Raw genomic sequence first — 12,928 nt, 5'->3', positions numbered from 1 at the left:
TCTTAGTTTTCATTATAAAAATTTCAGCTGTTTCTGCATTTCTTGTTGCAGACATGTCCCCAGTAGAAGGGTATGGTTATGACCAGCTAGGGAAAAATCAGCTTAATAGTTGTATACAACAGCAGAGATAAGGTGTCACTTGAGTGAGAGGAGTTACACCTGCCCCAGATCCCCCATTCAGAACAAGCTCATCTTAAGACCAAATATGCACTTCAAAGAAACTTGAAGCTTGACATTTTTATTGATAAAGCATGTGTCTAAGTATATATACACACTGGGTACATATTACCATGCACAAAGTACAGTATAAATGTAGGCAGGATTTATAGTGTACTTGTATGAATATGTATACAGTCTATGCACAGACAGTGCCGTTTTCAACAGGCTCTCAAACCTAGCAGATGGTCATTACTAATTAAGGTTAATTTAAATGATGTGGAGACTCAAGGAACCCTAATTAGAGAACAGCTTGTCCTGTGTGTCTGGATAGGTCAAGTTCCTGCATGGTTGCCCCTTGAGCAAAACAGCAGGTAACAGATTAGCTGTCCCCGACAGCCAAGTGAGAAGCTTTTCTAAAACCAGTATCATGTTTTTCCAGCACGACCTCCCTCATCCCAGTGAGAGTTTTGTTATAGCAGCGGCTACATCATCCAACTATCCCTAAGAGATTCACATCCAACTTTTATATAATGTTCTAAATGTTTTGATTTCAGTGCTGCCCCACTGCCATGTACCATGCTGAACACAAACCCTTGTACACAACCAATATTTACAGACAAAATTGCATAAGAGAACCTCTTCCATCCTCACAAGCCTCTAATTTAAGAGCTGCTGTGAACAAAGGTTTTTTTTTCACATTAATCATCATATGATAGAACATTACATAGTTTAAACAAGTCTGGAGCTAAAGCAGCAGTAACAGAGAGGAAACAGTCACAAGGAAGAGATTGTTGGTGGTGGCTGACAGCCGCATAGATGTGTGACATGACAGTCATTAAGAACAGTGAACACTGTGAAGAACAAACAGAAGAAAATTAACCAGTGGCCAACAGAGCAAGAAGGGACTTAGGATTCTTGGGCTGAGAAACTGTAGTGCAGTTGAGGTTTCTGATATTATTGAGACGTCTTAATGGAAAGAAACAAAAAATAGAAGGGGATAAAAGGAAGGGCCTAAACAAGAGGCTCCTGGTCTAGTGGCAATGCACTAAATGCAATCTTGGGGACAGAGTGCTGATTCACAGGTTCTCTGAAGCACCAGCCATTGTCTCTGCAAGGGGACTTCACTCTCTTGCAAACAAATTATTGTTCATTTGTGTCAGGATGTTTTTTCGTTTGTTCATTTCAGTGTGTCCTCCAGCTGCTCCTTCTGCTTTTTCCTCTCTGCAAGCCACTGCTGGATCTTCTCTTTCAGTTCTGTGTTTGGTCTGATCTGGTCCATAGTGAGGGGGCTCCGATTAAAAGGATCTGTCTGGTCACTATAAGAAAGAGAGGAAAAGTCAAGGAGACTCATTCTCTGACAGTACTGTCCTATGATTAAAAACTAATGTTATGAAGCCAAGAAACAAGGACCAGAGACTGGCACAGCCCCTGTTCCTTCAAGTGAATCAGACCTGCCTGTGGACAATGAGCCACTAGGTATAACCATTAGGCTTCACCCAAACATCCCCCAGAAGACTGATCCTTCAGAAATGACACCATCATTCACATTCTCAGTGGTACACTTGGGGCTTAAAATTTCAAGGAAAGCAGAACAGGTTCACGGTAAGCACAAGTACCAGAGTATACAACAGTGCTTTAGAGAAAACTTAAACCACAACCCAGATCAGTTAGCAAACCTCTGACTCTTAACACACAGAAGATAATTACTTAGAGACAGACTGAAATGTGCTACTATTTGGATGAAAAAAGCAATCTCATGCTTTATTGGAAGACATTTCTGGATTTTATCTGTACTCACTAAGCTGTCCAACCTATCCACTGACTTTTTAACAAACCAGGGTGAAGAAACACCTGCAGTTTCCCCAATGTTGAAATCACCTTTAAATAAAAGAAAAAGTATTAATCTCCTCCCCCCCCCCCACAAACACACACACTTCAGTCTGTAGGCCTGAGCACCTCTCATGTGCTTTATTCCATCAAAAAACATGAGTCTGGTCTGCGCAAATCTGGACATGGATGCAACTTGTAAGTTTGAGAAAGCTGAATTCCACAGGGTCCAGGACACAAAAATTGCACACAGCTAGATAAATGGTTAGCTTTTGAGAGAAAGATGGATTACAAAGCCAGTTCCAAATATAACAAAGCTAAGAGCCTAGACTCTTGAAATTTGGAAAGGAGACTATATGCATACATGGGGGATGTCCACTCGGTCTTGCCTGAATCTCTGAGAGCAAAAACACTTACCAACCCCTCCCCAGCAAACCCTTAGTGAATCACTAACTCCTCACTCAGACACCATTAACTCTTCTCGAATACCTGAGGAGATGCCTGGCTATAGTTGACCTATCCACGGTGACTCGGGAAGATGGCAGCAGCACAGGGTCAGACATTAAAGTGCTCATGATAGGATCAAGGAATTCATCACATGCATCTGCATAGGTCTCCTCTTCCTGCTGCTGTCGGTCTGCAAGAGACTGGTAGATAGATGCACAGCTATTAACACTAGGTTTTGTGAAGCTTTGTTAAGCAGCTCAAGTTTGCACATTCGCAAAGGAGTAGAGCCTAGCAATGCAGAAAGTCTGGCACGACTTCTCACTTGCGAAGTACTTGGCAGAATGTGTCCATGAACATAACTGGATGCTCTACCAAACCTTTTGGTTTATATCCAGAGCTCAGATATCAGCATGGCTAAGAAACTGCAGGAACCCAGAAGACACAACACAGCTGTGGCATGCAAATAAACACTGGGCACACAGCTTTGCTTCGCAAACTCCTGAAGTCTAATGGTTCTTTAATTTGCATAGTTACAGTTGTTAAAGTATTATCAAAATGTAAATCAGTTCCTGGTTTCAGTTTCAGACACAGCAAAAGCATCAAGAATATAACTATCTATTGGAAGACAGGAGTTACCAGCTTTCCCTTAGCTGGACAGAAGCCTTTCAGGGCAAAATCGGGGGTGGAAGCTTTTAGAAGGAGCGCAGCCATTGCTACTGACCAGCATCATAGTTGGAAGAGCATGGCTATCACTGAGCAGCATCATGGTTGTAACTTTCCACCAAAACCTGCACTGATGTGAGACTGACTAGCTCTGAGGGGGTTTCCAGAAACTGTTACAGCATACTGTCTTGTCTAGGTAGACTAACCTCTTTGCATCAGGGATCATCTTTTATTGGCTTGTAAAACACCATGCATGTTTACAAAGCTACGTACACATATTACAAGCAGGGATGGTATTCTTAACCTATTGTTCAAGTTGCCCAACACTTCACATAGTAAGACCCTGTTTACATTGTTTATAACTTTGCCTATCTTGAACTGTTTGGGCTGGAATTTTACATGGCAGGTGTCTGTCTCAGGCTTAATTTTTTTGGAGAATTTCAGCCAAAATGGCTCAGCCATCTCCAAGGATGAGGCTAGAAAAATAAGTTGTTATGCCCCTGTTCAAATATTCTGGCGAGCTTTTCTTTGAAAACCTCTAGCACTAGAACACTTTGGAGATGGGACTTGAAATCTGGCAGGGGCTGGCCTGTGTATCAGCGAGATGCCTTTTGCCATCCCTGTGAGCGAGAATCTGCTCACATTTGACCTTGGGGAAAAATTGCAGTTTACATATGCTCATTAGAGACTTCTTAGATATTAACACCTAAATTCCCAGAAGATTTTCTGTCTGCACTGGACATGCTACAGCCTGGATCTGAGCAGGAATTTACCCAAAACTGGGGCTAAAAATTGCTGTGTAGACATTGAGGCTCAGGCTGGAGCCCAAGCTTTGGGACCCTCCCACTCACCAGGTCCCAGAGCTTGGGCTCCAGCCTGAGCCCGAAAGTCTGCACAATGATTTTTCAGCTCTGCGAGCATAAGTCTGCTGACCCCAGCCAGATGTGTGCCTTTTATCCCTGTGTAGACATAGTCTCAATGACCCTGCTGCTACTGCCGCCCAGGCAGTGAGTAAGAGGAAGCTGCTTAGCCTGCATGCAGAGGGGGACAAGAGACAGACCCTGTAGAGGTGGGGGAAGCAGACTGGCACAAGGAGGATGGGGAGACAGATTGGAGGGGAGAGGGAAGCTGGGAGTCAGAGTGTGGGAGGAGACAAGGACTGGCTGAGCAAGGGGACTGGAAACCAATGGATGGGGGAACAGGAGATAAATCTGACAAGAAGCCAGGATGCACCATGGTGGGGGAGAAGTGGGACTGCCAGGGCAAAGAAACTGGGAAATGGAGTCCTGGGACAGAACGACACTGGGAATGGATGAGGAGCCCAGGGAGGTATACTGGGACTGGGAGCCAGAGTGAGACTGAAGAATGTGAGTAGGTGTTGGGGGGTGGGGGTGGGGGGAGAACAACAATTGAAGGCCACGGGAGAAAGAAAGAGATAAATCAGATAAGGAGCTGAGGAACAAATTCAAGAACTTTCATAGTAAAATATTAATAGAGAACTCTGCTTAGAGGGACCATCAATAAATGGATGAAATCACCAACACTGTCCTCCTCCCCTCTTACTCCTCTCACCTTGATCCGCTCAGCCAGGTTACTGAAAGCCACTATCATGTTGCCAGGCTTATTGATTTTCTTTAGGACTCTGACCGTCTGAGCGAACAGTGTAGGCGAATAGGAGCGCCCATCCTTGGGCACTGTGACACAGAAATTCTCTTCATCGCTGAAGCACAATTGCAAAAAGAAAGAGAACGTAAGAGTTGACATTTGTGAAAAAGGAGTGATTTGCTAGGCTACAGAAACATCAACCCGCACAACAACTGAATTACTTCAGTAAACATATACAGGAGATGGCAAAGTGAAAGAAAGACTCCTCTCCATAACAGCTAAGTCTTTTCTTCTAGCTGGTCTCCACACTGGGATAGGTTTTACAATAGCTACAACAATATTTAAACTCTGCTACTGCTGCCAGGGTTGTAGGTGTTTTCCCTTGCTAGCATGGATCATTTGGGAGTGGGTGTTTTAAAACCCTATTAAAAAATGTGTTATATCCTACCAGGGACAAGAAGCCAGTGTATAGCATAGCTTGGCTACCATGATTTTCAAAAAAAAAAAAAAAAAGACATACATACATTTTCACAACATACAAAACCACCGCACAACACACTGGCCAGGAGATTGTGAGAGAACTCTGCTAACCACCACCATGTTTAAACACGATCACAGCTTGCAGAGTTCAGCTCCCAATGTAAACAGAACTACATATATCACATGAAATGGCATTATACCTGCCAGATTTCCTACAGAAAAGTCTGCTATACTTAATATACAGACTCTCCATTATTTGGAGTCCCTCTTTAAAGCCTTAAACATTTATTTGATCAGATGAGGGGTGATGGTTTAAAAACAAGTTTTAGAACCCAAAATAATTTCCGGTTGGATTTATGCTGACTGCAGTCAACTCAGGATAGAATTTGGCCCTCTGCAGCGTCCTGCTAATGGAATTACCAGGATAAATACCCAGAAATAATTTTTCTTTGCCACCCCACAACATGAATCCATTCTGTAACAGGGGTCCTATTTCTCCAGGACTGCTGCCCCCCTGCAGCTTCTCACACCCTCACATACCCAAGGTTTAAGTAGATGTTGCAGATGTCAGAAACGAGCTGCTGAGGTTTGAAGTCAAACTCGCTGAAATCCTTGACTTTTAACGCTCCCATTTTAGGACCAACCAGGTGCTGCAGGAAGTAGTTCAGCATGGAGATGATGCGCTCAGCAAGGAAAGGGTGCACAAACAAGGACTTAATCTCTGGAACAGAAGCCAACAACTCTCTGAGCATCAGAATAAATCAACCCTTCTGCATCAACCCCTTAAACCAGGCAAAGCTCCCCCAACCACTGCCACTCTCTGATTCCCAGCCAGAAAGATTTGCTGTCCATACCTGAGGTCAGAAAGGCCAGGGTTCCGATGGTTTCATTGGACATTATGTTGTGGAAGCGAGCCAGCTGACCAAACATTTGCAGACTGGACTCCTTCTCCCGACGAGCCTCCTGGGACAGGTTGTCCCACTCACCACGGTCCTTTTCTATCTGCTGAACTTTTATTTTACTAAGGTACTGTAAAGATAAAGCAGAGGAAGTGAGCTATGGTCTGCTTAGTAAACCTGGCAAGCTCAGAATGCTTTCATCTCCTCTCAGATGGGAAATCATTCCATGAGTTCAGTAGGTCTCGGGAAGTCTCCTAGAAGGCAGACATGCACATCAGAGAAACATCACTACAAAATTAGCAACCCCAGGAAAGAGGACCTGGGTTGAATTGGACCATGGAGGCACTCCTCTCTTTCCTTGAGGGTAGGCTGAAGCCCCTTGACAGAGCAGTTTGGGGGAAGCCTTAACTACTGCTGCCTGTGATCAATGTGGTTTGTAGATAAACAGAGGGTTTAAGTCTCTGGTACTTTCAGTTGGGTATTTGTCACCAACACCAATTACACAAATAAATCAAAATCAAGAAAGGAAATAAATTAGCTCAGGGTATCAGTTGAAGTTCTGGGTGCCAGGCACAACAGAACTCAAACTTCCAGACTGGGCCTTTCCTTTGCCAGGTCAGCACAAGTTCTCACGTGCTTCCTACTACCAGCAGAAGTGCTGACTGATAGATTCCAAAGAGAGTTTAGTTCACTGTGGCTGAACAAGACAGCAGCAACAATTACATGGGGCCTCAAAAAGGATCAGGGAAACTAGGAGAGAAAAACTGGTAGGTGGGCGGAGAAGGACTGAGTAAAGAGTGAAGCAGATTAATCAAGGATTTCATTTTTTGGGGTTAAATAAGATTCAGCCATAACATGGAAGTAACTTTTAAGTTTCTTCGCAGCTGTGGATCTCTTTGTATTCCCAGTGATGTAGTGAACCTCACACAGCAGGGTTCCAGGTCACAACAAGTCCCACAGCGAGCCAACTCTGCAATGACAGGAGCTCTTCTCTCTTAGTTTACACAAGGCTCCCATGGCCACATACGTTTAACAAACGAAAACACAGAACATTCATTTAAACCACAAGCAACATTAGGAAGAACCTATAAACATTCAAACAGGCCTACGCTGCCTGACTCATCTGCTAATCCCCAGGCCCACACTTCCACCACGGGACATACAGCTGAACTCTCCAAACAAAGGGTCCTTTTTATAGTAGCAAGAAGCAGCTCCAAAAGGTGTGGTTAGAAAATAATCACACGCTGGGGACAAAGAAGTTCATCTGGGTCTGATGCCTTGTAAGCCCAAAGGACAAGGCTGTCTTGAGACAGCAGCACCTGTTAAGATAATAAGGCTTTTGCAAAGGAAGCCAGAAGGATTTGGTAATCACAAACTGCTTATGCTCAAATAAATTTGTTAGTCTCTAAGGTGCCACAAGTACTCCTTTTCTTTTTGCAAACTGCAAGAAGACTCACATGAGCCAGTTATAGTTCAGATAAGCAAAAGGCAGACTTCCTCACGACTGTGCCAATATACTTCAGTCCTGACCTGAAAAACCTTCTTTTGCTTTGGCTTCCTCCCTCTCTCCAGCCTCACCAACCCAATACTGATCTTGGTCTGCAAGAGCCCTGGGGTTCTAGTCCCAGGTCCCAACACCGTTCTGCAAATGTCCTTCGATCATGCCCTCCAGCACCTCTCACTATTCCACCTCTTGGCTTCTCCTGAGCAGATGATCAATGTAGCTGAACTCTGCCAAACTGCTTGGAGAGCATCTGATGTAGACAGACATCACTAGGAGCTAGGATGAGCCTAATTTCACTTGTGATATAGGTCTGGTATTTTAATCAGCCATCTCAAATACAAGAGCTGTGCCTGCTTCCGGTGTCACAGCTAGAGCGCCTTCCAAGCCCTACCTGTATGGCTTCATCCAACAGGAAAATGGCATCGTTCATGAGCAAGTTAAGGAAGCGTAGGAAGAGAGGAGGGTTCATTGCCTCTAGGTTTTCCGAGGCATAATCAGCCAGACCCTACAAGTCACACACAGAAATGATGAGTTAATGCTCCACCACAGTTCAAACTTAAGGACACAACTCAACACTTAAAACAGCATTGTACAAACCAAACAAACTACTGATGTGTTTATCTTAGCTTACCTTTATACTTTGCCGGTATGAATCTGTCCCCCACATGTATCTGAGAATGGGATACATGGGTCGACGATAGTTAAACTTCTGCTCAAACTGATGGGGATCCCCTAAAAAAAAAGCAAAAGGGAGAGGAAGTTTCAATTCAGCAGCAAGCATTGGCACTGTATTTTTAACCTCTCTACAGTTCACACTTAGCATCAGGCCACCGGAGAGCAACACTTGCTCACTTCCTTGAGAAAACTCAAAAGCTGACTTCACAGTGCACTGTGCTCAGCATGGAATGACTTTCACAGCAAGGTCCTGAAACACAGCCAAAGTCAGGAAGCAAAAGCCAATTAAATGCTACTTTCAAATTTAAACTTGCCATCATCACTGGACTCATTGTTGCCTAATCTTTTCTTGCTATGCAGCTCCAATATTGTATAAGCTTCACAGAGCCCAGGGACTTTATTTTATACAGACTTTACATGCACTTAGAGAGTTTTACCCAACTAAGGCAACCAGTCTGTCTCAGTCTGGGGAAGATGACAGGACTCTGTGACATCTGAGAGGTTCCTGTACTATTTTAAAGGAATTGTTAAACTCCAGGGGAGATAAACGGCCCTGATTTTCAGGCCTGTTTACCTCAAAGAAACAGGAAAGAGGCCAACGCTAGTGCTTTTGAAAGTAAGACAGACTTTTAAAAAGTGACTGATACATCAGATGCTTTTGCTCCATTTTCCCTTAGAATAAGCATCCCAGTTATTCTAGCATATGCTGTAAGCCCATGAAAGCTTATGTTCAAATAAATTTGTTAGTCTCTAAGGTGCCACAAGTACTCCTGTTTTTCATCCCAGTTAATAACAGCTTGGGAGTTCACTGTGTTTGTGTTGTAGAAACCACTTCCCTGGCAATGGTTTGCAACAGCACAGGTGCTGACTGTCAGCTCACAGGAAGCAACCAAGTTGAAGCACTCAGCATCAATCATCCCCCAGCAGACAAAGGGCTCGATCCTGTTCCAATGGACATCAGTGGCAAGGCTATCACTGATTTCACTAGGAGCTGGATTAACCATTAAGCATGTAAGGCAAGCAGTGCTGATTCACCCTACTGAGCTGCTGGATACCTCTTAGGGATGAGGACTCTGAATAAATGATAATTCCGTTAGAGCACAATGTCAGGGTATACAATTAGCGTGCAAGGGCCAGTGGAATACAGAGTCCCAGGTCCAGGAAGCAGGAGCCAGAAATGCTGTGGAGACAGCATACTTAGACTCTGGTTGTGAGAGGAAGGGGGAGCACCTCTCCTTGCACCCTAGTGACTCTCCCTCTCTGATGGAAGTGATCGAGCAGGAGAAGAGAATCCTGGCTAGGACGGTGGCTGGGATGTAGGGCAGTCAGAATACAAATGTGTCTAGGAGGGGCCTCTGAGAAAAGCCACCTATGGATGGTCTGTGAGCATGGATATGTGCTTGTTTCCCCCTCAGCTGAACAGGCTCATGCTGAAACCAGTGTGAGTTTTGCTGTCTTCAATAGGAGCAGGGTGGAACACCTAGTGGGCACAGCTAGATAAGTATGTTAATAGACCTGATTAGACCATGAAATGTAGCTTTCCAGAGTATCTACTTTCCTGATATGTTGCAGTTTTGCATGTATCAGCAATCCAAAATAGCTGCATTTTTGCTAAAATGCCATCTGTCTAATGGATTTGACCAAGCCTGAATAGATTAGGTTTGGTGCACCACTGTCAATAGAACAAGGTATGTCAAAGCCTGCAGACATCCTCCCACAGATTCTTCTCACCCTCCCCTTCCCTGTTTACCTGTAAACTCAATATCCACAAAGACCTTGATGAGTGCGTCTGCAAGATGGGCAGCGTGCTGGTAGGAGCAGAACACTCGCTCGCGATGGAACATGCTGGAGACAAGTGGGTTCTGGACTTGATCTAAGTGAGGCATGACTGCTTCCAGCACTTCTGCCAGCTTGGCTCGCAGGTGAGGATTCTTCATCCTGGAAAAGAAAAACAGATATAATAGGGCAGTTTAGAGCAAAAGGGGACTTTGACTGACCAAAGAGAATCCCAAAGATTGTGGCCATCCACATGGGGCAGGACTGGCTAACACCACTACACTTGTGCAGCCAAACTTCTGACATAACTGAAAGCATCTGACCTATCACTTGCATTCCTAACAGCATGCCATGGTCGTTCTCAGTAACTAGGGGTTAAACCTCAGACAGAAAGATTACAAAGGGAGTGAAGGTTGAAGCTTTTGGCCTCATCCCTCCTAGAACATTCTCTCAGTGATGCATACAACTGCACGTTTGTGCTTGCTCATCAGTTGTGGCTCTTCTGCCCTAGCCCAAATGTATTTTGGTGGCAAACATTCTGCTATATCAGCTATGTGCTGAACCTGTCTAATGCCTCTGTCTCCTATTTATATAACAGCAGAAGTACTTTGAACTTACAGAGTGCTCTTACGAATATATCTGAGAGCATTCAGCAAGGGTGGGTAAGCATTATTGTCCCCATTATAGAGGTGGGGCACAGGGGTTTAGTGACCTGTCCAAAACTGCAGAGTGAGTCAGGGAAAGAAGTGGGAACAGACCCCAGGTCTCCCAACTCCCATGCTGGGCAGTTGCAAATAGCATCCCAAGGAGAAGATGGAGTTTACCTGCTCCTGTTGTTCCCATGAAAAAATTATGCACACACAAATATTAACAAATGAATAGCATGAACACAGTGTACACAATGACACCTTACCACAAGGATCAATAATGCTGGTCATAATTTTGTTCAGTGCTAAGGCAACAAGCACCAAGGCAACAGATGTTTCAGAAACAACTAAGATAGACCAATCTAGACAACCCCTGTTTTGATCATTAGCAAAACATCCAATTGCATAAAACAAAAAATTTCCCAAATCAGACATGAACATAAAGCAAAATCTCCTTTTTTGAAAGACAGCACAAGTTCTACTGGATACGTGGGGCCTGGTTTTCAAAGGTGCCGAGCACCTGCAGCTCCCAGTGACTTAACCTGGAATTGCAAGTGCTCATTTCTGAACATCTGTCCCCTAGTGCCCCAGCAGGTCACTAAGGTTATAACTCTAACTGGTCTGGCCCTTAGTTGTAACATTCTTTACCTGCAGCTGAACAGCAACAAAAAGGTGCAAAATTATTTCCTGTCTTTGGAAATAAAAGTCTGGTTTGAAATTTCTTTCAGTCTGACCCTTATAATCAAAAGCCCCAGTGATCAGTGTAAATGAGGGGCAAACCCATTAGCACCAATGGATTCTAGAAAATAATTTTTGATCCATAGCCAAACAATCACAAGTGGTGCTCACTAAGACCAAGTTCCACTTTACACACACAATACCCATTTGTTTCCTTGTCTGAGGCACCATGGTAGTAGTAGAATAACAAAAGGAAGTATTTTTCAGGTGCTTTTCCGATAGACGAGGTCAGCACATCTCCATCTGTTACATGTAAACACACTATTGTACACACACTCACTTGCTTCTGCAGCAGTGATAAACCAGACTACCCCTCCTGATGCCCCACCACTCTTCCCTACAACTGTAAATGCTGTCAAAATCCCTTTCTTTTTTTTGACACAAATATTCAAAACCCGGTTGTGAAAACAATTTTGGGGGACGCACTTCAGCTTCCTCCTTCAGGGGACACATAAGGAAGACTGGGGAATAACATTTAATGGAAATGCAAGTGCCAGGCATTCCATTGTTACTTGAAGTTCACTAACAACCAGTTGTAACTAGCTAGGCTCCCAACATTACAGTTATTTGACTTTAACAAGGAACTAGATGCTGAACTCCCATTTGTGTCTTACATGAAGTCCAAGTGCTTTGGGGTAAACTTCTTTGCTTATTGTGCCTCTCATGGGTGGAATTCTTGGCTATCCCCCGGTAGATCAGCTGAGTCATTAATGTTTACATCAAATCCCAAGACACCCCTTATGATTTTTACTTGTTTGTCTCTCTCTCTGGATGCTCTGCAGTAAGTGTAAAAGGACAAAGGGCTGGAAACTTATCTACCTCTCTACATCACCCATGAAAACAGTAACAAAGTGAAAGACGTGCTCCAGAGAGTCTGCAGAAGTCTCCAAGATGTCATCAGCAAAACGCCGCAGGAAAATGAAGAAATCACCCAAATTATCAGCAAAGAATTCTGTGAACAGAAGTCATAAGTATTAGTGTCTCCTTCGGAAGTTCCTTCAAGCACTCTTTTCTATCCTTCCCTGTACGATTTTTCCCAGGGCTTCTAATGGTGATTAAAATTAACATGGCTGTTTAATGCCAATGAACAAATGAAGCAATTATTGAGGGTGCCAGCACAGCCTGTAAAAACTGTATCCCTAGACCTAACAGGAACAGCTTGCATTGACCAAAAAATACAATTCTAAAGAATCCTCAAACTGATACAATTTACTGTACATGGAGATCACTTCATCCCACCATGAAGGTAAGTTACCTTTGGGGGTGAAACTTGGCAGCTATTTAGCAGTACATAACAATAAACCACATCTGAAGGATCCATATCCAATTGAAATTGCAGGGGGAATGTTAGATGAGTAATTACATTCTGCCTAAATTGGAACTTGGCAGCACATTGGGAATGGACACTTCAGTTCCTACAGAAAGCGCCTGATACTTTTAAAAGGGGCCAGGACCTCAGTTTGTTTCATCTGAAAGACAGCACTTCCACCAGTGCAGAGACTCCTGTC

At 43.9% G+C, this 12,928-nt stretch overlaps 1 protein-coding gene across 6 annotated transcripts in view; it reads right to left on the bottom strand.

Annotated features, from left to right (window-relative positions):
• Positions 1–222: 222 nt before the first annotated feature.
• UBE4A (ubiquitination factor E4A) overlaps positions 223–12,928 on the bottom strand; it is a 30,753-nt gene continuing 18,047 nt past the window's right edge. For all 6 annotated transcript variants that reach the window (XM_073320947.2, XM_073320949.2, XM_073320948.2 and 3 more), the window contains 9 exons: positions 12,240–12,372; positions 10,010–10,197; positions 8,216–8,316; positions 7,976–8,089; positions 6,036–6,210; positions 5,722–5,902; positions 4,669–4,816; positions 2,476–2,633; positions 223–1,475 (listed from right to left, as the gene is read on the bottom strand). In XM_073320947.2, the coding sequence (XP_073177048.2) occupies positions 1,337–1,475; positions 2,476–2,633; positions 4,669–4,816; positions 5,722–5,902; positions 6,036–6,210; positions 7,976–8,089; positions 8,216–8,316; positions 10,010–10,197; positions 12,240–12,372 (1,337 nt within the window). In that variant the 3' untranslated portion in view covers positions 223–1,336. The remainder of the gene's footprint in view (positions 1,476–2,475; positions 2,634–4,668; positions 4,817–5,721; positions 5,903–6,035; positions 6,211–7,975; positions 8,090–8,215; positions 8,317–10,009; positions 10,198–12,239; positions 12,373–12,928) is intronic.

Source organism: Lepidochelys kempii, chromosome 22, assembly GCF_965140285.1.
Source record: "Lepidochelys kempii isolate rLepKem1 chromosome 22, rLepKem1.hap1, whole genome shotgun sequence".
In the NCBI taxonomy this organism is placed as follows: Eukaryota; Metazoa; Chordata; order Testudines; family Cheloniidae; genus Lepidochelys; species Lepidochelys kempii.
This window is presented reverse-complemented; position numbering and strand designations above follow the sequence as displayed.